The 23755-nt window shown below is 39.9% G+C and overlaps 1 protein-coding gene across 1 annotated transcript; it reads left to right on the plus strand.

Annotated features, from left to right (window-relative positions):
- Nucleotides 1-4376: 4376 nt before the first annotated feature.
- Nucleotides 4377-22422, plus strand: THOC3 (THO complex 3). The gene is made up of 6 exons (XM_030327261.1): nucleotides 4377-4697; nucleotides 5460-5616; nucleotides 7038-7242; nucleotides 14594-14755; nucleotides 14875-14975; nucleotides 21821-22422. The coding sequence occupies exons 1-6, from the start codon at nucleotides 4431-4433 to the stop codon at nucleotides 21982-21984; spliced, it is 1056 nt and encodes a 351-aa protein (XP_030183121.1). The 5' UTR covers nucleotides 4377-4430; the 3' UTR covers nucleotides 21985-22422.
- The last annotated feature ends 1333 nt before the right edge of the window (nucleotides 22423-23755 follow it).

The following is a 23755-nucleotide window of genomic DNA, read 5'->3' on the forward strand; positions in this document are numbered from 1 at the left end:
CTCTCTTGGGCCCCTATAATGTGTATATGTTGGTTTACTTGATAGTATCACACAGGTTCCTTACACTCTGTTCACTTTTCTTCAATCTTTTCCCTTTCCTGTTTCTCAGATTCAATAATGGCCATGATCTTATCTTCAAGTTCATTGATTTTTTTTCTTTGGCCTGTTCAAATCTGCCTTTGAATACCTGTAGGGAATTTTTCATTTTAGTTATTGTACTTTTCATCTCCAGAATATCTTCTTGGTTTCTTTTTAGGTTTTCTATTTCTTTATTTGTATTTCCATTTTGTTCACATATATTTTTTTTACTTTCTCCATATCTTCAATTCTTTAAAAATTTTTTAATGCTTATTTATTTTAGAGAGAGAGAGAGAGAGTATATGTGAGAGACAGAGCACAAGTGGGGTAGAGGAAGAGAGAGACAGATCACAGAATCTGAAGCAGTCTCCAGGCTCTGAGCTGTCAGCACACAGCCTGACATGGGGCTCGAACTCACGAGCTCCGAGATCATGACCTGAGCTGAAGTCGACTGCTTAACTGACTGAGCCACCCACATGCCCCTCTTCCTTTAATTCCTTGAGCATCTTTAAGACAGTTGTTTAAAGGGTTTGTGTAGAGGGGCGCCTGGGTGGCGCAGTCGGTTAAGTGTCCGACTTCAGCCAGGTCACGATCTCGCGGTCCGTGAGTTCGAGCCCCGCGTCAGGCTCTGGGCTGATGGCTCGGAGCCTGGAGCCTGTTTCCGATTCTGTGTCTCCCTCTCACTCTGCCCCTCCCCCGTTCATGCTCTGTCTCTCTCTGTCCCAAAAATAAATAAACGTTGAAAAAAAAAAAAATTAAAGGGTTTGTGTAGAATATCTGCCATCATTTGCCTGAAGTGACAGACTCTTTCCTGTTTTCTTTTGTAACAACAGCTTCTCCAAAGCTCCCCACTATCAAAGGACTTAAACTTCAAGCTTCCTTCTTTCCTTGTCTACTCTTCCTTCACTGTAGGATGTCTCCCTCACCCCCTGAAAATCCCCTATACACATCCTGTCATCTCTGTTATTATTTATATCCTGTTATTATTTATATCTCTGTTATTATTTATATCCTGATTCTGCCCTGAGTGACCCTAAAAATCCAAAGACTCCCATATGTAAAAATATCCTTCAGAGTTGAGCAAAGATCAGCTCCTGAAAGAGAAATTTTGGTGACAAAGGGACTATTAAAATGGTCCATCAGACAAATTCTTTAAAAATATGAATATCAAAATGATTACAGAAATGCTGAGGGATTTTTATAGATTCAAGGAGACGAAGGAGATATGATAACTCAATAGAATATCAGATCCTAGACTAGATCGTGTACTGGAGAAATGCTCTAAAGGATATTACTGGCTAAACTGACATCACTGAAATACAGTAGATAAAATTCTATGTTATTGTTCAAATTAACAAAGTTTATAACTATCCTAGAGATAGGAAGCAGAATATCCTTGCTCTTAGGAAATATTCACTGAAAAATTTAGGGGCAAAGTGTAATGATATATGCAACTTACTCCCAAACATTTAGGACAAGATATGTATATGGGTAGAGAGAGCAAAGGAAACAAAATGCTAAAACTAGGTGAACCCGGGCCATAGGATTAGCAGTGTTCTTGCAACTTTTCTGTAAATTTGATTATTTTTCTAAATACAAGTTTAAAAAAAAATGGCCAGTGCCTCTGTTTCCCTGAATTTTATCTCTCCTTTGAGATTCTCTGCCTTCAATCACATAGCCCCCACACGTATGCTGTTCCACCTTCAAAACAGTTGTACCATGCGCTGTCTCAGTGAAGACCAGCAGGATACGCTTATCACAACTGAGGTCCTAAAGTTTCTGTTTACAGAATATAGAAAAAGAGCACAAGGGAAAATGAAATAAAACACACACATAATGTACAAAAATATAAAATTAATACAGAAATACGAAGAATTATGTTTATAACATGGAGGTTTCAGGAACTGAGAATCAGAGTGTAGGTTTTGGAATCAGTCACAGCTGAGTTCTAATCTTTGCTCTGTCCATTAACAACCATGTGATCTGGAGCAGAACATTTTGCCTTTTTCTTCTTTAGTTTCCTTATCTGGAAACCAGAGACAGAAATCCTCTGTGTTTGTAGGAAAAAAAAAAAAAAAAAAGCTAGCATATGAAGAAAATTCCTGAAAAGAAAAGTTCAAGGAAGGAAAGCTAGACACCAAATGGTCTCCTACCCCAAGATTTTAGTGGACTTCATGGGTATTCTTTGGAGTCTAAAAAGCTTTGAAGTCTATAAGAATTTGTGGTTGCACTGGGGTAGAGAAGAATATGGAGGAAAGAGAAGGGCCTTATTTGCTAAGGCCTTCATCAGAGTATGTGCTTTACATGTGGATTCATTTAGTATTTAGGATCTTATGACACTTCCCTATGTTGCCGATGGAAATAGAGATTGTTAGATGCTTTCATTTTGGCAATATCTATTCAAATAAAAAAGTGCATATGTGCACAATGAAACTTGCATAGGCAAGTTTATAAGCATATTTACTGCAGTATTGTTCTTTTTTAATATATATATTTTTATTTTTTAAGTTTGTTTGTTTATTTATAGCAGGAGCAGAGGAAGGGCAGAGAGAGGAGAGAGAGAGAATCCCAAACAGGCTCTGTGCTGGCAGCACGGATGTGGGGCTTGAACTCATGAACTGTGAGATCATGACCTGAGCCAACAGACAACCTGAGCTTAACAGACTGAGTCCCCCAGGGCGACCCTTTTGCAGTATTGTTCTAAAAGCAAATTCAAGGACACTATCGATGAAGGGGATCAGGTAAATAAACTATTATACATGCATGTCATTAAAGACTCATCCATGAAATAGAATGAGACATTAGCATATACTATAGATTATGTGTGTTTACCAAAGAAAACAATTTATGTAAGGAAGGCTGCTATTTTTGCTGGGCGGTGGTGGTGTGGGAAGGATATATACAGACCAATCTACCTTTCCAAAGGTGCTTTTTTACACTTAAACTATCTCTGGAAGACCACACAAAAATTTAATAACGTTTTTCAGAAGGGGAATTTGGAGACACAGGAGGTAAACTTACTCTTTTTACTCTATTCCCTTTTGTATTTTCTATATTTGTTACCAAGTGCTCATATCACTTTTTTTTTATATTATCCTTTTAAAAAAAGGTTTGTTTTTAAACAAATTTCCAGCCACCTGCTTACCTCCAAACCCCTCTCCCAGCCCACAGTCCTTCTCCAGGGCTTTGGTTGTCGTGGCAACTTACCACTGGTTTCTTCAGCAAGAAACTGCTGGACTTGTGGTTTAAGGTAGGCGTGGTAAGGATGGAAATATATAATCAAAGAGGGAGTATGTGTCACAGGTAGGCATTTATTGTTTACTCTGTATCTTTTATGTTTTTGCATATGTAATCATGTGCATATATATGGTGTTGCGGGATCATTGAACGCTGATCGTCAAGAAAGAATTCTTGAGATGTTTTACAGTGCAACTTAGTAAGTTTATTTAAAATGGCACCGGGACAGGACGTGGGCAGAAAGATCCACGCTTTTGCTATATGCAGCCAGTGGTTATATGCTTACTGTTAAAGGGGGCGGGGATGTCCAGGGAGTATTAGATCATAAATGTTTTCTTTGAATTTCTACTCATAAAACTATTTTTGCAAGACTTCTCCGGTGCTTATCATTTAGCTGGATATTAACTAGTGGTGGGATATACAGGCAATCATGGGACCTTTAAAGAATGTAGCAACCAGTACGTATATGCTCCTTATCAGAACTATGCAGGCTGTATAGATCGGCCTTCTGCACTAAAGTGAACATATTTCTGCTTCTATCACTCACCAGTAGTACCTTTTAAAAGAGGAGAATTTGCCTATTTAAAGACTTCCCTGGACTCCTTCTCAGTCCCTCCCCTCCTGAACTGTGGACACCCACAAACCCCTAGTTCACCAGCCAGAGTGTGGAGAGTCTTCTGCTCCAAGGGAGGGGACTGAGGGTGGGGATCAACCCTAGAAAAAAATGTCTTTCACTGATGGGGAACTGAGGTTTAGGGGATCAACCCTAGAAAAAAATGTCTTTCACTGATGGGGAACTGAGGTTTAGAAGTATTGCATTGGTTTTCTTTTTCAATTAAATAGGGATACAAATATGTCTACCTGGCAGTAGGTAAGGGGGAAATAGGCCCTAAAATCCTTAGAATCATTAACTGTGAAAGATACTTAAATCGTAATCGTATTTGAAAAGTAAGGAAGCTCGCGCGCTGCATGCCGGGATTTGTAGTCCCCTCCGGATGGCCCACAGTGCGGCTGTGCAGGGGAGAGCCGCTCTTCCGGGCGCAGGCGTGCGGCAGCGGCGGCAGGACTGACTGGGCCAAAGCGGCCGTGTCCTCGCGGGCCACCGGGAGCTTGTCATGGCGGTTCCTGCGGCGGCCATGGGGCCCTCGGCGCTGGGCCAGAGTGGTCCTGGCTCAATGGCTCCCTGGTGCTCAGTGACCAGCGGCCCAACACGCTACGTGCTGGGAATGCAGGAGCTGTTTCGCGGCCACAGCAAGACGCGCGAGTTCCCTGCGCATAGCGCCAAGGTGCACTCAGTGGCCTGGAGCTGCGACGGGCGTCGCCTTGCCTCGGGGTCCTTCGACAAGACGGCCAGCGTATTCCTGCTGGAGAAGGACCGGTTGGTGAGCTGTCAGGGACCGGCCCAGCAGGAGAGAGGGGCCGTGGTAAAGGGCGGTGTGGTGTTAGGGAGAGAATGGGGGTGAAAAGGGGGGTGGAGGCAAGGGGTGTGGGGATGTTGGGAGTGTGCAGTGCACGAGAGAGGAGTGTGGGAGTGATGAGGCTGGTGGTTAGGGGTCAGGAGGGGGTGTGGTGGAGAGGTGGACGGCGGTGGTAAGAGGGAGGTGGGGGTGCGAGGGAGTGTAGTAGTGAAGAGGAGTTCAGATGAGGGGGGCGGGGGGGGAGATGAAGACGGGTGGTGAGGAGGGTGGATGGGACTGGGGTGAGATGGGGGTGTACGAGAGTGGTAGGAAGGTGTTGTGTAGTGTGAGGAGTGGCTAGGGTGCTGTGGTGCTGGTGAGGTCCCCATGGTGGTGAGGGGGTCCCTTTTGAAAATAATAGGGCTTTCTGTGGGGATGAGCAAGACTGGGAACCTGGGTGGTAGAGTAAGGATGGAAAACCAGAAAAAAGGAGGAAGGACACGGAGGACAAAAGAGTAAGGCCATTGGTATGGAACCCAAACCTCAGAACAGTTTAGAGTGATTGGGGAGGAAGTGTGGGTGGGTATTGGGAGTAGTTTGGCAGAAAGGGCTTGGAAGGATTGGTGTCTTTTAAATTATCCAGATCTTTGTTGGTCACAAGGTACTTTAGTTTGAATAAGGTTAAAAAAATTACATGTGGAGGCAGGTACTTTTGTGTGTAGTGATGTTTGGATTCTCTTATTTCAGGTTAAAGAAAACAATTATCGGGGACATGGGGATAGTGTGGACCAGCTTTGTTGGCACCCAAGTAATCCTGACCTCTTTGTCACCGCGTCTGGAGACAAAACCATTCGCATCTGGGATGTGAGGACTACGAAATGCATTGCCACTGTGAACACTAAAGGTGACTCTTCAGAGAAAGGGCAATAGGAATGAGCTACTTCTAGTCATTCAACAGGCCTTTCCTGAATTATCTTCTCTATTTGTGGCCTTGTGTTAGGTATGAGACATCCTGGGCTGAATAAGACAATCTCCAGCTCCTAGGACCTGTACTGGGTTTAGTGCAGGGAGAGAGACGTACGTGTAAAAAAAACCCTACGTGATATGACATGGTTCATCTTAACTGGAGAGGTCTAAAAGATGGACACTCAGAATGGAAATGCTTAAGTCTGCCTGTGGAGACAGGGAAGGTCTCACAGATTCGAGCAAACTCTTAGAATAGCTAATAGGGATTTAGTGGTCAGGGTACAGTGGGTTGGTGGGGGATAGGAGGCAGCTCTAGGAGGGAACTGCATGTACAGATGTGTGGAGAATTTATGAAACTGTTGATAGGCTAGAATGGCTGATCTTGGAGTGAATGGTCTTGGTGGTCTGGGACAAAATGAACTGGAAGTCGTGCAGTATGTTTGTAGAATCTGTTCTTCACCAGGTATTGTTCTGTAAACCTTGAGGCCATTTATTATATTTTATTGACTAACGTCATTGATTACAAGATGCACCAATATTTTATGTGCTAGTAGGAAAGAAGATAAAGCTTCTACGTAACCATGATGCACCAAAAATTTTGAGATGCATCCTGTTGTATTTTAAGGTACATTATAGATAATAAAGTGTGAAAAAAATATGCATCATAGAATTGGTAAAGTTGATGACATTTCTAATCAATGTGTTCACTGTGGGCCACTGGACTTTTTGACAAGACTGGTACCTGGACATGGAATGTTGTAGTGCTTTCTCCAAGTAGACGGCTGGTAATGCATGTGTGATTTAGGTGTAACATGGATGAACATTCAAAACTGGCTGTGTCTATATCTTAATACCTACCAGAAAAAAAGAACTAGCCTGTAGAATTCATTGCTAAATTGAAACTAAATTTATTTAAGAAATTTTTTGAGTCAATTTTAAGAAAAGTCTTGAGTAAAGAAATATAGCTGTTAACATAGGACAAAAATTGTGAAAGTGGCATTCGAATGACTGGAGTTTGGGAAATGTTGGTGTAAGAATAAGAGGCTTTGGAGTTAAATCTGGCTTAGATTTTAGCTCTATTACGTCATAGCTTTGACATTTTGGCTCATCTCTCTTATCTTCCATTTCTTCATATGTAAATTAGGAATAATGAAGTGTCCATTAGAGAATTATTGTGAGGACCCAAAGGGGGGAAATTTGTAGATGAATGTGCTGGTCTCAAAATTGTTGAGTAAGTGGTCATTCCCTTCTATTGACTAGGACCTTAGTGAATAGCTCTGGTCTTTGTATGATAAAAAAAATAAACTTCTGGAGGATTATGGGCAAACAATATCTTGCTGATTATATCTGGGTTTCCAGGGGAGAACATTAATATCTGCTGGAGTCCCGATGGACAGACCATTGCTGTGGGCAACAAGGATGATGTGGTGACCTTTATTGATGCCAAGACACACCGTTCCAAAGCGGAGGAGCAGTTCAAGTTTGAAGTCAATGAAATCTCTTGGAATAATGACAATAACATGTTCTTCCTGACAAATGGCAATGGTTGTATCAACATCCTCAGGTGAGAGGGTTCTAGCTTAGGAACTGTCTGATCTTTGTGCTGGGTGCTGTGGTGGATACAGAGATGAATTAGATGTTGAGTCTGTCCTGAAGGAGGTCAAAGGACAAGTGGTAGTAAAGAATCCTAACCTCTGTTGAGCACCTTTGAGCCAGGCACCTTATATTTTACTTAAGTCATCACAGAAATTCTAGGGGGTTGATAGTATGCATCTTATTTGACAGATGAGGACCTGGGATTCACAGAGGTTAAATCACTATCAACTAGTGAGCACTAGAAGTAGATGCACCTTGAACTGTGGATAATTTGTACCCATAAAGTCTTAGCTTAAATATCATTTACCCTCCAGGGAAGCCATCTTTATCATCTTCCTACTTCCCCAGGTTAGAAGCTTATTTTTTTTATTAAAAAAACAAACATTTTTTTATGTTTATTTTTGAGAGAGAGAGAGAGAGAGAGACAGAGCGTGAGCGGGGGAGGGGCAGAGAGACAGGGAGATACAGAATCTGAAGCAGGCTCCAGGCTCTGAGCTGTCAGCACAGAGCCTGACATGGGGCTCGAACTCGTGAACCGCGAGATCATGACCTGAGCTGAAGTCAGATGCTTAACCGACTGAGCCACTTAAGGGCCCCAGAAGCTTATTTTATGTACTTCCTGTTGGAAGCATTTCTCATTCTATGTTATAATTTCATGTTTATTTGTATCTTCCATTAGACTATAAATTCCATGAGGTTAAGGACCGTATGTAACTTGTTTACTCTTAAATCCCTAGTGCCTAACTTAATACCTGCTACACAGAGTTAGGATCTCATTAAATATTTATTCTGTAAATGAATGAAATGGTGGAATTGAAATTCAGGCTTGTCGATTCTATTCTTTCTGTTATTCTGGGTGGGTAATGCAAGGCAGTATGAAATAGGTTATGTTAGAGAGTCTAGGAATTTGCTATGGAACCCCAAGGAAAGAAATTTATATGGACTGTGGGAGTTGGAGCTTGAAGGAGGCACCTTTTGAGCTTCATCTTGAAAGTTGAGGAGAATTTTAAGAATCAGCAAAAGGGAACCATACAGTGGACGAAACTGGTGTGAACGAGCATGGTCTATTTGGGGAATAGTTGGTAGGTCAGAGTTGTTGGGAGTGGTGGCAGATAAGGTGTCTGAAGAGAGGGCCTGAAAATGGGAAGATAAAGTTGAGATATAATCTGGGACCAGATTATAAAAGGCTGGAATTCTATGCTTAGCAGCTTGAATTTTATTCTGTAGTTAGTAAGGATTCTATATCTTTTTTCTTTTAAAGCCTTTTTATCAGAAAATAAAACACAGATACAGAAAATCACTTAAAACAATGTATAGCTTAGAACCATTATATGCCCAACATCTTTGTAACCCCACCCAAGTCAAGAAATGTAACTTGTTGGCCATCCCAGAAGTCCAAACGTGTGCTTTTCCTGCTCACATCTCCCCCTCCTCAAAAGGAAACACTATCTTGATTTTTATAGTATTTCTTTATAGTTTTAGCGACCATGTATGCATTTCTAGATACTCTAGTTTTGTGTATTTAAAAAAATTAGATGTCTTTTAAGTATGTTACACTACCAAGTCACTTTGCATCCTTCTTTTACTTCTAATTTAGTCGTTGAAAACCTGCAGATATTCTCCTAGTCTGAATTTAGCTGATTTCACATGCTTATTTATTTGTTGGAATGTAAGGTATTTCCTCTCATCTGCTATTTGGTTAATTATTACTATTATTTATTATTATTATTTTTAAAATTAATTTTATTTTTTTAATTTACATCCAAATTAGTTAGCATATAGTGCAACAATAATTTCAGGAGTAGATTTCCTTAATGCCCCTTACCCATTTAGCCTATCCCCCCTCCCACAACCCCTCCAGTAACCCTCTTTTGTTTTGTCCCCCTCCTGGTTTTTATATTATTTTTGCTTCCCTTCCCTTGTGTTCATCTGTTCTGTGTCTTAAAGTCCTCATATGAGTGAAGTCATATGATATTTGTCTTTCTCTGACTGACTAATTTTGCTTAGCATAATACCTTCTAGTTCCATCCACATAGTTGCAAATGGCAAGATTTTATTCTTTTTGAGGGGCAAGGAGGTTCATTCAACCATCCATTAAACATCTACCCTGTGGCAGACCTGGGCTGAGCGCCAAGAGTACAGATGTGAAGATCAGCTAGTTTCTGTGCCCAGGAACCCACAGTCTGGTGTGGAAACGGTGACAATTCAGTGTGACAGTGGTTTTGTAGAAGAGTAACTCAGATTGCGTCTCACTCCTGCTGAAAACACTACAGAGGCTTCCCTTTGAATTGTCCCCAGATCCAATCTTTTCAGGCTGTGTTCCTTTCTGTGTCTAGGTCTTAAATTACCTCTTCTTTTTTTTTTTTCCCCCCCAGCAATGGCTGTGTAAATTCTTTAATTTAATTTAATTTAATTTAGTTATTTTAATTTAATTTTTTAAGTTTACAAACAAGTTAGTTAGCATATAGTGCAACAGTGATTTCAGGGGTAGATTCCTTAATGCCCCTTACCCATTTAGCCCATCCCCCCTCCTATAACCCCTCCAGTATCCCTCTGTTTGTTCTCCATATTTATGAGTCTCTTATGTTTTGTTCCCCTCCCTGTATTTATATTATTTTTGCTTCCCTTATGTTCATCTGTTCTGTGTCTTAAAGTCCTCATGAGTGAAGTCATAGGATATTTATCTTTCTCTAATTTTGCTTAGCATAATACCCTCTAGTTCCATCCATATGGTTGCAAATGGCAAGATTTCATTCTTTTGATTGCCGAGTAATACTCCATTGTATATGTATATACCACATCTTCTTTATCCATTCATCCATCGATGGACATTTGGGCTCTTTCCATACTTTGGCTATTGTTGATAGTGCTTCTATAAACATTGGGGTGCATGTGTCCCTTCAACACAGCATACTTGTATCCCTTGGATAAATACCTAGTAGTGCAATTGCTGGGTTGTAGGGTAGTTCTATTTTTAATGTTTTGAGGAACCTCCATATTGTTCTCCAGAGTGGCTGCACCAGCTTGCATTCCCACGAGCAGTGCCAAAGAGATCCTCTCTCTCCGCATCCTCGCCTACATCTGTTGTTGCCTGAGTTGTTAATGTTAGCCATTCTGACAGGTGTGAGGTGGTATCTCATGTGGATTTGATTTGTATTTCCCTGATGATGAGTGATGTTGAGCATCTTTTCATGTGTTGGTTGGCTATCTGGATGTCTTCTTTAGAGAAGTGTCTATTCATATTTTTTGCCCATTTCTTCACTGGATTGTTTTTTGGGTGTTGAGGTTGATAAGTTCTTTATAGATTTTGGATACTGGCAAATAACTTCTCCCATTCTGTCGGTTGCCTTTTAGCTTTGCTGATTGTTTCCTTTGCTGTGCAGAAGCTATTTTGATGAGGTCCCAATAGTTCATTTTTGCTTTTGTTTCCCTTGCCTCCGGAGATGTGTTGAGTAAGAAGTTGCTGTGGCCAAGATCAAAGAAGTTTTTGCCTGCTTTCTCCTTGAGGATTTTGATGGCTTCCTGTCTTACATTTAGGTGTTTCATCCATTTTGAGTTTATGTTTGTGTATGGTGTAAGAAAGTGGTCCAGGTTCATTCTTCTGCATGTCACTGTCCGGTTTTCCCAGCACCACTTGCTGAAGAGACTGTCCTTATTCCATTGGATATTCTTTCCTGCTTTGTCAAAGATTCGTTGACCATACGTTTGTGGGTCCATTTCTGGGTTCTCTGTTCTGTTCCACTGATCTGAGTGTCTGTTCTTGTGCCAGTACCATACTGTCTTGATGATTACAGCTTTGTAGTATAGCTTGAAGTCTGGGATTGTGATGCCTCCTTCTTTGGTTTTCTTTTTCAAGAAGAAAAGCTTTGGTGATTTGGGGTCTTTACTGGTTCCATACAAATTTTAGGATTATTTGTTCTGGCTCTGTGAAGAATGCTGGTGTTATTTTGATAGGGATTACATTGAATATGTAGATTGCTTTGGGTAGTATCAACATGTTAACAATATTTGTTCTTCCTATCCAGGAGCATAGAATCTTTTTCCTTTTTTGTGTGTCATCCTCCCATTTTTTTTTCATAAGCTTTCTCTAGTTTTCAGTGTCTAGATTTTTCACCTCTTTGGTTAGATTTATTCCTAGGTATTTTATGGTTTTGATGCACTTGTAAATGGGATCGATTCCTTGGTTTCTCTTTCTGCTGCTTCATTGTTGGTGTATAGGAATGCAACTGATTTCTGTGTGTCGATTTTATATCCTGCAACTTTGCTGAATTCATGAATCTGTTCTAGCAGTTTTTTGGTGGAATCTTTAGGGTTCTCCATATAGAGTATCATGTTAATCTGCGAAGAGTGAAAGTTTGACCTCCTCCTGGCCGATTTGGATGCCTTTTATTTCTTTGTGTTGTCTGATTGCAGAGGCTAAGACTTCCAATACTATGTTGAATAACAGTGGCGAGAGTGAACACCCCTGTCTTGTTCCTGACCTTAGGGCGAAAGCTCTCAGTTTTCCCCATTGAGGATGATATTAGTGATGGGTCTTTCATATTTGGCTTTTATGATCTTGAGGTATGCTCCTTCTATCCCTACTTTCTTGAGGGTTTTTATCAAGAAAGGATGCTGTATTTTGTCAAATATTTTCTCTGCATCTATTGAGAGGATCATATGGTTCTTGTCCTTTCTTTTATTGATGTAATGAATCATGTTAATTGTTTTGCGGATATAGAACCAGCCCTGCATCCCAGGTATAAATCCCACTTGGTCATGGTGAATAATTTTTTTAATGTATTTTTGGATCCGGTTGGCTAATATCTTGTTGAGGATTTTTACATCCATGTTCATCAGGGAAATCAGTCTATAGTTCTCCTTTTTAGTGGGGTCTCTGTCTAGTTTTGGAATTTAATTTTTTTTTTTAATGTTTATTTATTTATTTATTTATTTATTTATTTATTTATTTTTTTTAAATTTTTTTTTCAACATTTTTATTTATTTTTGGGACAGAGAGAGACAGAGCGTGAATGGGGGAGGGGCACAGAGAGAGGGAGACACAGAATCGGAAACAGGCTCCAGGCTCCGAGCCATCAGCCCAGAGCCCGACGCGGGGCTCGAACTCACGGACCGCGAGATCGTGACCTGGCTGAAGTCGGACGCTTAACCGACTGCGCCACCCAGGCGCCCCTAATGTTTATTTATTTTTGAAAGAGAGAGTGCGAGTAGGGGAGGGGTAGAGGGAGAGGGAGACACAGAATCTAAAGCAGGCTCCAGGCTCCAAGCTGTCTGCACAGAGCCCCACTCAGGACTTGAACTCACAAAACGTGAAAACATGACTTGAGCCAAAGTTGGATGCTTAACTGACTGAGCCACCCAGGCGCCCCTACTATTTGGTTACTTAAGAATATTGTTTACTTTGGGGCACCTGGGTGGCTCAGTTGGTTAACTGTCCCACCCTTGGTTTGGGCTCAGGTCATGATCTCATGGTTGTGAGATGGAGCCCCACGTCAGGCTCTGTGCTGGGTGGGGAGCCTGCTTGGGATTCTGTCTCCCTCTCTCTTTGCCCCTCTTCTGCTTGTGCTTGCTTGTGCATGCACATTCTGTCTCTCTCTTTCAAAATAATAAATAAAAATAAACTTAAAAAAAAGAATATAGTTTACTTAGAAAAGACAGGATAAATGCTTCTTGTCATCAGATAATGAATTAGTTCTCTATCACTTACAAAGATAATCAGCTAGTTTTAAGACTCATTATAAACTCATGTATTTAAGCATGGTAGATGTGTTTTAATCTGTTGGAATAATTATCCTTATGGAAGCTCAAATTATCCCATCTTTAGCCAATGGGAGCCTCTTCAGGTTGATTCCTGAGTCATTTTTTTGACAGTGTTAGTAGTCTTCAGTTTCTTGCTCTCTGGTATGATGAGTATTCCAAGTTCATCTTGTATGCTTCCTGCCTCAGACCTTTAATCAGAAAATTCTCTAAGAATCAATCCCTGGATTCTTTTTCTGAGAAATAATATCGGAGCTACCGATGTCCATATTGATTCGTTATTATTTCTAGACCTTTCCAGTGGATAGAGCAAGGAAGCATATGTGTATGTATGTATTTGTTTTTTTATTAAATTTTTTTAATGTTTATTTTTGAGAGAGAGAGAGAGAGAGAGACAAAGTGAGAGCTGGGGAGGGGCAGAGAGAGAGGAGACACAGAATCTGAAGCAGGCTCGAGGCTCCGGGCTGTCAGCATGGAGTCCCAACACGGGGCCCGAACTCACGAACTGTGAGATCATGACGTGAGCTGAAGTCAGAAGCCCCAGACTGAGCCACCCAGGTGCCTCTGTGTGTATTTTTAAAGATAAAATATCTTGTGAATTCATACTGATAAGTTCCAGTTAAAATTCAGGACTAGAGGAATTTTACTAAATATCTTCTATATTATAAGTAACTCTTTCCTTCAAACTGAGTATTCAGGTTCTCAAGGACATGGGATTACAGAATTAGAATATCCCACAGTTACTTATTACCTTTATCCATGTTATATGTGGAGATATCTCAGAATAACAGTATTACCACTACCACCACCAATACATACACAAGAAGCTATATATGTAATGCTCATTGACAGTCCTATGCTGATGAATCTCTAGTCATTTGATTGTTAAAGCTCATTCTTTAGCTTCCTCAGGAACAGGGTTCATGGGAACAGTTTTCCCTGAGTTCATACTTATTATAATTTATAGACTTAATAAAACTTACAACTACTTTATTATATTATGCTTAGTATTTGAGCTTTTTATAATTGATAGTCACTTTTGCTAGACATAAAAATCCTCATGGCCTGGAGCCTGCTTCAGATTCTGTGTCTCCCTCTCTCTCTGCCCCTCTGCCACTCATGCTCTGTCTCTCTCTGTCTCTGTCAAAAAGAAATAAACATTAAAAAAAAATTAAAAAATCCTTGGGGCACTTGGGTGGCTCAGTCAGTTAAGTGTCTGACTCTTCGTCTCAGCTCATGTCTTGATCTCAGGGTCATAAGTTCAAGCTCCACATTGGGTCCCATGCTAGGCGTGAAGCCTACTAAAAAAAAATCCTTGATTCATATTTTCTTCCCTGTATAGCTTAAATACGTTAGTCCATTTTCTTTTGGCAGAAAGTCTTATTGTCAGAAAGGTCTGATGATAATCTAATTTTATTTTTTTAAAGTTTAGAAAAGTTTGTTTGAATTATAGTCTGATATTTGTTGTCTTACTTTGGTTTTCTTCTTCAGCGTCTCCTGTTGTTGTCTCAGTACCATAGTCCTCTTCCCATAGTTTGATTGCCATCTGTCTTGTTTCTCAGCTACCCAGAGCTGAAGCCTGTGCAGTCCATCAATGCCCATCCTTCCAACTGCATCTGCATCAAATTTGACCCCATGGGGAAGTACTTTGCCACAGGAAGTGCAGATGCTTTGGTCAGCCTTTGGGATGTGGATGAGTTAGTGTGTGTTCGGTGCTTTTCCAGGTAAGCAGCCCTGCCAGTACTTTCCTTGCTGGATAAGTTAATTTTACTTCATTTTGGGTGAAATTGTGCCCTCCTCTTATTGGGTTATTCTAATGTCTCTTCTGTCTTCTCTGTTATAGGCTGGATTGGCCTGTGAGGACCCTCAGTTTTAGCCATGATGGAAAAATGCTGGCATCAGCTTCAGAAGATCATTTTATTGACATTGCTGAAGTAGAGACAGGTAACTGAAACCCTCACTACCATAATGATCTTCTCTGTCATCTGTGGCCATCAGGACTTCTGTCTTGTATTTTCATCTTCACATTACTACTTCACCAGTATTAGCATAAATGAATTTGTCTGCTTGAGACAGGTTTGTTTATTATGACTGCTATAGTTGGGTCATGAGGGAGCAGAGAGTTAAAAGAAAGGTCTGAAAGAAAGTGATTTAGGAAAATATTTTGCATTTTATTAACTATTAATTCTTCTATTATAATGAAAATTTTAAAATACAGAAAATACGAGAAAGAAAAAAGTATGACCTGTGGTCCCACCATCTAAATACAATCTCTTTAAGTGTTGTGGTGTATATTTTTTTCTATATTTTGCTTGTGTGTAACTTAAAAAATACATATTTTTTAATAATTTTAGGAATTATCAAATACATGTGATTTGCTTTAAAAACAACCAACAGAATTTGAAAATAGAAAAATGGGAGAAGAGTATCCATTTTACAGAAGAATTTCCTCAGATTTACTTATTTTTAATTGAAATTTTTTTCGTTATTGAGGGATAGTTGACATATAATGTTATATTAATTTCATATAAGACAGTGATTTGACAGTTATATGCATTATACTGCAGTATAATGTAGTAAATTGACTACAGTCATTGACTGCAGTAAATGTAGTCAACATACAACATTATTACAATGTTGACTGTGTTCCCCTTGCTGTACTTTACATCTTCATGACTTACTTTTTTGTTCCTGGAAGTTTGTGCCTCTTAATCACTTCACCTATTTCACCCATTACCCTAACCCATTCCCCTCTGGCAACCACCAGTTTATTTTCTGTATTTATGAGTCTGTTTTCTATTGTTTGTTTATTTACTTGTTTCTTTTTTTTTTTTTTAGATTTCATGTATAAGTTAAATCATATGGTATTTGTCTGTCTCTGTCTGACTTATTTCACTTAGCTTAATACCCCATAGGTCCACCCATGTTCTTGCAAATGGCAAGATCTCATTTTTTTTCATGACTGATTAATATTCCACTGTGTATATATACACCACGTCTTCTTCATCCATTCATCTATCCATGGACACTTGGGCTGTTTCCGTATCTTCACTGTTGTAAATAATGCTGTAATAAGTGTAGGGGTGCATGTATCCTTTCCAGTTGGTGTTTTTGTTTTCTTTGGGTAAATATCCAGTAGTGGAATTAGTGGATCATATGGTATTTCTGTTTTTAATTTCTTGAGGAACCTCCATACTGCAAAGTTTTTGCTGAAAGATCAGCTGATAAGACTTACGGGTTTTTCCTTGTATGTGACTGTTTGCTTTTCTTTTGCTGCTTTTAAGATTCTCCCTTTATCTTTAATTTTTGCCATTTTAATCATTATGTCTTGGTGTGAACCTTTTTGGGTTCATCTTGTTTGGAGCTCTCTTTGCTTCCTGGATTTGGATATCTGTTTCCATCCCCAGATTCAGGAAGTTTTCAGGTATTATTTTTCCCCCTTTCTTCTCTCTTCTCTTTCTGAAATCCTTATAATGGGAATGTTAATTATGCTGGATAATTTTGCAGAGGTCCCTTCACCTATTCTCACTTTTATTATTCTTTTGTCTTTTTGCTGTTAGTTTTGATTGTTTTCTGTTACCTTGTCTTTAAGATCTCTGGTCTGTTCTTCTGCATCCCCTAATCTGCTCTTGATTTTCTCTAGTGTATTTTTCATTTCAGTTACCATATTCTTCATCTCTGACTGGTTCTTTTTTACATTTTCTGTCTCTTTGTTGCAATTCTCACTGAGTTCATCCACTCTTTTCTCAAGTCCAGTTGAGTATCTTTATGACTATTACTCTGAACTCTTCATCACGCATATTGCTCATCTCTATTTTGTTTAGTCCTTTCTCTGTGTTTTGTCTTATTTTTTCATTTGGGACATCCCTTGTCTCCTCATTTTATCTAACTGTCCGTGTTTGTTTCTATGTGTTAGGTAGGTCAGCTACATCCCCTGACCTTGAAAGTAGTGGCTTTATGTAGAAGAGGTCCTGTGGTGCCCTGTAGTGCTATCCACCCTGGTCACTGGAACCAGGTGCACCAGGGGTGCCCCCGTATGGGCTGTGTGCACCCTCCTGTTGTGGCTGAGCTGTGATTGCTATGGGCATGCTGATGGGTGGGGTTGGCCTTCAGCCCAGCTGGCTGCAGTAACCCGCTTTGCCTGCTGCATGCGCACTGGGCAGGGTTTGCTGCCCATGCTGTTGAGAGGCCTGGCTGCAGCTGCCATGGGCTCAGTTGTGGGGGGCGTTGGCAGTCAGCCTAGCTGCCTGTAATTAGCCTCTGTGAACAGCTGCAGGTACATGGAAGGGCAGGGCTAATTCTTTGTGCAGCCAGCTAAGAGGCCTGGCTGTAGGAACTGTGGGCAAGCTGCTGTGTAGGGTATCTCCCCTGTCTTCTAGGGGAGGTGTCACTTTGGAGGCGTCCCATCTGGGGCTGCTTGCTGGGTGTGGCAGGGCAGGAGCTGTTTTGGAGGGGTGCCTGCGGAGGCCAGTGGGTTGGGTAGGGTGGGTGGTAGGAGAATGCTGGGGCGGGGCATGTGTTGCTAGTGAGGAAGATGGAGAGAGTTAGAACTGGTTTCTGCAAGCGTCCAGCTAGAGCTAGGCTCAGAGAAGCCAAGAAAAATGGCACCTGCCAGCACTTTTTATTCCTGGAGAAATCTCCTGCAGATCTCTGCCCTTCTGGCACACATCCTAAAATTAGTCGATAAATATCCTTCATGTATACCCTAGGTGCTTTTCAAGTTGCTGCTTCTGTGCTGTCTCCGACTGAGAAACTTAGTGTGTTGACTCTTCTGCCCTCTAGTTCTCCTGTAGTTAAGCCCCGCTGATTTCTAAAGCTCCCAAAGTTAAGCCTTGCTGATCTTCAAAGCCAGACATTATGGGAACTAGTCTTCTCAGTGTAGGTCCTTAGGGCTTGGCTTGCCCTGTTTGGGATCTGATTCCCTCACTCCATGCTTGTGATGTCCCTCCCGTTTGTCGTTATTTGCACCAGGGGTTTGATTCCTGACTCACGTCTCCACCTCTTCTACCCTTTCAGTGTGGCTTTCTCTCTATATTCAGCTGTGGAAGATCTCTTCTGCTGGTCTTCAGGTCATTTTCAGTTAGTTATGATAGACATACTTGTTGTCTCAGTGTGTCTCTGAGAGGAGGTGAGCTCAGGATCCTCCTACTCTGTCATCTTCTGTCATTACCCTCAGATTTATTTTGTAATGTAGCTCTATTGTTTTTGGAAATACATGATACTTTAGTAAAAGAATTGAAACTGTGTAGAAAACAGCAAACAATAAAATAAAAAAGTTGAGATTCCACAATTTAACAATGCTTCTGTTGATGACACTGTGTTGAGTATTGTCCAGCCATTCGGACATGCAGCTCCTTTGTCACCCTTGTTAATGTGATGCATGGATACTCTCCTGCTCCAGGATGTGGCTGCCTCACTTGAGGATGTTATAGCTTCTTACATGGCCGTGGCTGTTGAGCTCTACTGCCACTTTTTTTTTTTAATGTTTATTTATTTTTGAGAGAGAGACAGAGTGTGAGTGGGGGAGGGACAGAGAGAGAGGGAGACACAGAATCCAAAGCAGGCTCCAGGCTCTGAGCTGTCAGTGCAGAGCCCCATGCGGGGCTCGAACTCACGAACTGCGAGATCATGACCTGAGCCGAAGTTCGATGCTTAACTGACTGAGCCACCCAGATGCCCCTCTACTGCCACTTTTCATACAGTTTAGAATTCCATTGAATTATATCAGTATATACTTAAACTGCCAGTATATACATATATATGCCTGTAGATACTTTAGTTGCCCATCTATTTGGTGGTTTCTCATCTGCACCATTATAAATAATGCTGTGAGAAATATCCTTATGCACTTCATTTTACTAATGCGGTCATCCTTTTGGGTAAACTATTGAAGTGAATTTTTGACTGAGTCCAAAGTGCTCACATTTTGTAAAGGACTAAACCACTTACTGAAAGGTTATCGTAGTGTTTGCTCTTAACAGTGCAAGTGTGTGCTATTTTTCCCATGCCATCTTTGTGCAAGTTTAATTGTCTGCCTCACCTAATACATATAAAATGTGATTTAGTTCACATACAATCTTCAGAACTATATCAAATATGGCTGTATTAATTTTTGTAAACAGTTCAAATACTTTTAACAAGTTTTTTTTTTAATTTTCTTTATAACTGAGGCTAAAAACTAAAAGTCAAATGATTATCAAAGGGGAAGCACAATTATATTTACAGCATTGTTTTATGCACAAATGGGAAATAGTCCAAATTTTCATTATGATGAGCTAATTAAATAAATTGTGATGCATCCATATTACAGTGTGCCAAGAGAAAAAACATAGCTCTGTATGTGCCGAAATGGAAGATTGGCAAGGCATTTTACTGAATGAGCAAAACAAGTAGCCAATCAGTGCATGTGATGTGTTCCCATTTAGGTGAAGAAGCTAAAGCTAAGTTGGTAGAAAGACTTTTGAAAGAATTTATTTCAGGGACACCTGAATGGCTCAGTTGGTTAAGCGTCCGACTTCGGCTCAGGTCATGATCTCATGGTCCGTGAGTTTGAGCCCTGCATCGGACTCTTTGGCATCAGCTGACAGCTCAGAGCCTGGAGTGTGCTTTGGGTTCTGTGTCTCCCTCTTTCTCTGCCCCTCCCCTGCTCATGTTCTCTCTTTCTATCTCTCAAAACTGAATAAATGTTTAAAAAAATATATTAAAAAAGAAAGAAAGAATTTATTTCAGACTTAGAAGATTGGGAGAAAACTACAGTAGACTTAGAAGATTGGGAGAAAACTACTACAGTAAAAAAAATTTTTTTATGTTTATTTATTTTTGAGAGAGAGGGAGAGACAGAGCGTGAGCAGGGGAGGGGCAGAGAGAGGGAGACACAGAATCTGAAGCAGGCTCCAGGCTCTGAGCTTTCAGCACCGAGCCCGATGTGGGGCTCGAACTCACAAACTGTGAGATCATTACCTGAACTGAAGTCAGACACTCAGCCAACTGAGCCACCCAGGTACCCCCCAAAAAGATAAATTTTGATTTAAATTATAATGTAATTATTATTATGAAATCAGTTAAATAAAGTGAGAAGTTCTGTTCTTCAGTCACCCTAGGCTCATTTTAAGGACTTTAGTAGCCACATGTAGCTAGTGGTTTCTATATGGATGGCACAGATGTAGAATGTCTCCACCATAGAAGTTTCTGTTGCCCAGTGCTGCTCTGTACCCTTGTACTGTTTGAATTTTATGCAGTAAGCATGTCTTTGTATATTAGTTTGTAAAATAAGAGTAATACATGTTCATTGTAGAATATTTAGAAAATGCTAACAAATATAAAGAAGAAACTAACAGTCACATATAGGCCTATAATTTGGAGATAGCTGTTCCTAACATATTGGTATATTTCCTTCCAATCTTTTTTTTCATATATAGATATCTATATCGCTATATAGATATTTTATATATAGACATCTATATGTGTGTGTGTGTGTGTGTATACACTATATTTGGAATCATGTTTAGTAAGATTTTATATCTTACATATTTTTATGTTTAAATGTAAAACAAAGTAAGAATTTTATTTCTGATAGCATACGTTTTAAAAGTCCACTTATTTTCAGCTTTTAGACACATCATACGTATTACACCAAGTCTTTTGGAACTTTGGTGGTCTGGAGTAGTAATGTCAGTCTCACCCAGATAGCACCTTCTTTATCATTCAGAGATTAAGCTTTCCAGTAAAACTGTCAAGATGTTTATTTAGGAAACATTTTAGAAGTCCTCTTCATATCTACCCTGGTTTTCTTGAACTGCATAAATTTCTTTATCTTAACCAATCCCAAGTGACTTTGACAAATGACTTCGAGTTAAAGGCCTAAAGAGAAGTAAAAGGGGAGTAGCAGCCTCTGAAACTATTCTTGGTATTTGTATAATACAGAAATTTGCTCAGACGTATAGCTAGACTGCCAGATCCTAGCATCATGAAGAGTGGTTAATTGTCCCTGAAATAAGATTACTTAAAAAAAAGAATCTCTCCTACTCTCCCTATACACACATGTATTTGCGTATGTATATAAATATATATATATATATATATATATATATATTTAAAGAGCTTTATAGAAATATAATTTATCATATAGTTGACCAATTTCAGGTATATAATTTAATGCATTCTGCATCTTTAACACCACATCGCTAATGCTTTACTACATTAATCTTAACCCTAAGGTTGAAGAAAAGTAAAGCAGGACTAAAGGGATAATGGCTTTAGAAAAATCCTGTTTAATTTCAGTAAGTAGGAAGAATAACGTTTTTGGAAAAAGAAATCTATCTATTTGCAAGGCATTGTGATTTAGCAGAAAGATCTGTAGCTTTGAAAACAGACTTCATGTGCTGACTGCTGCTTCCTTGAGGTATGACTTAACTGTTAAGTCACTTGTTCCTTTATAAAAGGGGGTTTAAAACGTTGCCTATCTTGCTGGGATGTCATTGTGCTTTATTAAAATAAAATAGAATTCATCTGATTCCTAAGGGGTGCTCAACAAATGGTAGCTGCTACTACTGTTTTCCTAGGGAGACAGAGTACGTTCAGAGCACAGCCTCTGCATTCAGATCTTGCTCTGTCACCTACTGACTTGTGCCCTCTTTGTGCCTCAGTGTTCTCTGTAAAATGGGGTGATGACTGTATCTATCCTATAGGGTTAATAAAGGGATTAAGTGAGTTAATGTAGGCAAGTACTTCATGAATGTGGTTTCTTATTATTAACATATTTATTGGTTTCTCTATATTGATTTTTATAGGAGACAAGCTATGGGAGGTGCAGTGTGAGTCCCCGACCTTCACCGTGGCTTGGCACCCCAAAAGGCCTCTGCTGGCATTTGCCTGTGATGACAAAGATGGCAAATATGACAGCAGTCGGGAAGCAGGAACTGTGAAGCTGTTTGGGCTTCCTAATGACTCCTGATAGGGGGACCTGATGTAGGGAGAGGAGGCACTGGCAGAGGCCTTCCTTTGTGTGTTAGTTTGGTCTGTTCTCTTGGAGTTGGTGGGCACCTCAAGTATTTGTAAATTGGTATAAATTATATACGTCTTTGTCAGTCTGCCTATTCCAGTTCCCTTCTTGTATTATGAGCTCTTCCCATTCTTCCCACCCTGCAGGAGGGCTCTGCATGATAACACCAGCATATCTTGTCCTCTGGGGACCTCCTGTCTTCCCTGCTTTTAGATGTATGGTAGACTTTGTTGTGTTTGTTTCTGTGTGGACAATACCTACTTTGGGGGAGTGAGTGAGGGAGGGTGAGATGGGGATGGAGATTTTTTATAATAAAGAAATGTACATACTTTTGAGAATTGAGCATTTAATAAAACTGAATTTAATTATGGGACTTCTAAGACTTGAAAAGTTATGGTATTTTTGCTTTTTTTTTTTTTTTATATTATTACAGGGAGATGTAGTTTTGCATTAAAAAAAAAAAAATCTCAGATTGAATTTACAGGTTGTATTTCTATCATTTTATGTCCTAACCAAGAACTCTGGAAATGCAGGGACCTAGCATGAAGTGTATGGCAATAGCAATCCTTAAAGTCTTCAGTTTATGTGTATGTATAACTGGTCTAAATGTACAAGGATTTGTAGGCAATAAATTTATGATAAACATTGAGAAAAGTAATAAAATATAAGTAAATCCCAAATCAGGATAAGACATATAGATTAGAATAGAATGTCAAGACTGGGGAAATTAAAATAGAAATATGCAAAGAATGAGGGCCTGAGGCTATGCCCCCTGGTGGCAAAGTGAAGAAGGGATAAACCAGTTAATTCTTAAAAAGCAAAGCACATGCCAGTTCCTCAAGGAAAACAGAACTTTTGTTAGCTCTTAACCTCCAAAAGAAATGGCTCATATAGGAGATTACCTGTGAGCAATATCTTGATCTTCATTGTGTTTTACTGTATTTTGGCATTAAAAAAATAGGAATATGCCTCAATAAATGATGTTTGTAGAAATTTTGGAAAAAGATAAGCAAAAAGAAGAAATCATATTTCTCCTCCCAAGAGATAATCACTAGTATCCCATGCTCATAGTTACAAATGGTAACATGTTTATACAAATCCTGCAGGGTAGACAAATCAAGTATGACTAGATAAAGCAAGAAAAGTGCTCAGCATCATGTTAGGTAGTATTAAAACAGTCTTAATAGAAATTTGTAGTTATTAGACACTCCTTATGTCTGGTACTGTAATGAGCACTTTACTCAAGTTTTGCAACAGCCTCTGAGGTTCGATGTTATTTTACTACAGGGAGTTTAACTCAGTGTTACTCATTAAGCGACGCTATTCAGATGTAGGTTTGCTTAAAGGTCCACATGCCTTCTATTGCAATGGCTATTCTATTTCCATTCCCATTCTACAGATAAGTAAACCTTGGCTCTGAGAAGTTTACTCTTGGCCCAAGTTAGTGAATGAGTGAGATCAGTTGAGTCCCGTCTTCAGGCTCAGTAGTATTTCCTTCAGCCCCCAGAACAGCCTCTGCCTCCATCCTTCCCTGGGGATGGTCTTTTTAGTTGCAAACCAGCATGCCACCTCATTATGTCAGAAGTTGAGTGTTCATGTTACTGGGAGTAAACCGTGGCACATTGATTCTTGTTTTTACAGTGATCTGTCACTCCTGTGGTTGCTGCTTTGTTTCTCTATATCTCCGCCTTAGCATTGGAACCAGACACCACGGTTCAGTCTA

This window comes from Lynx canadensis, chromosome A1 (assembly GCF_007474595.2).
Source record: "Lynx canadensis isolate LIC74 chromosome A1, mLynCan4.pri.v2, whole genome shotgun sequence".
Taxonomy (NCBI): Eukaryota; Metazoa; Chordata; class Mammalia; order Carnivora; family Felidae; genus Lynx; species Lynx canadensis.

Coding starts and splice junctions, on each gene's coding strand:
- THOC3 (XM_030327261.1), top strand. CDS start 4,431: ATGGCGGTTCCTGCGGCGGCCATGGGGCCCTCGGCGCTGGGCCAGAGT. Junction 7,243..14,593: donor GGTTGTATCAACATCCTCAG/GTGAGAGGGTTC, acceptor CTTGTTTCTCAG/CTACCCAGAGCTGAAGCCTG. Junction 14,976..21,820: donor CATTGCTGAAGTAGAGACAG/GTAACTGAAACC, acceptor TGATTTTTATAG/GAGACAAGCTATGGGAGGTG.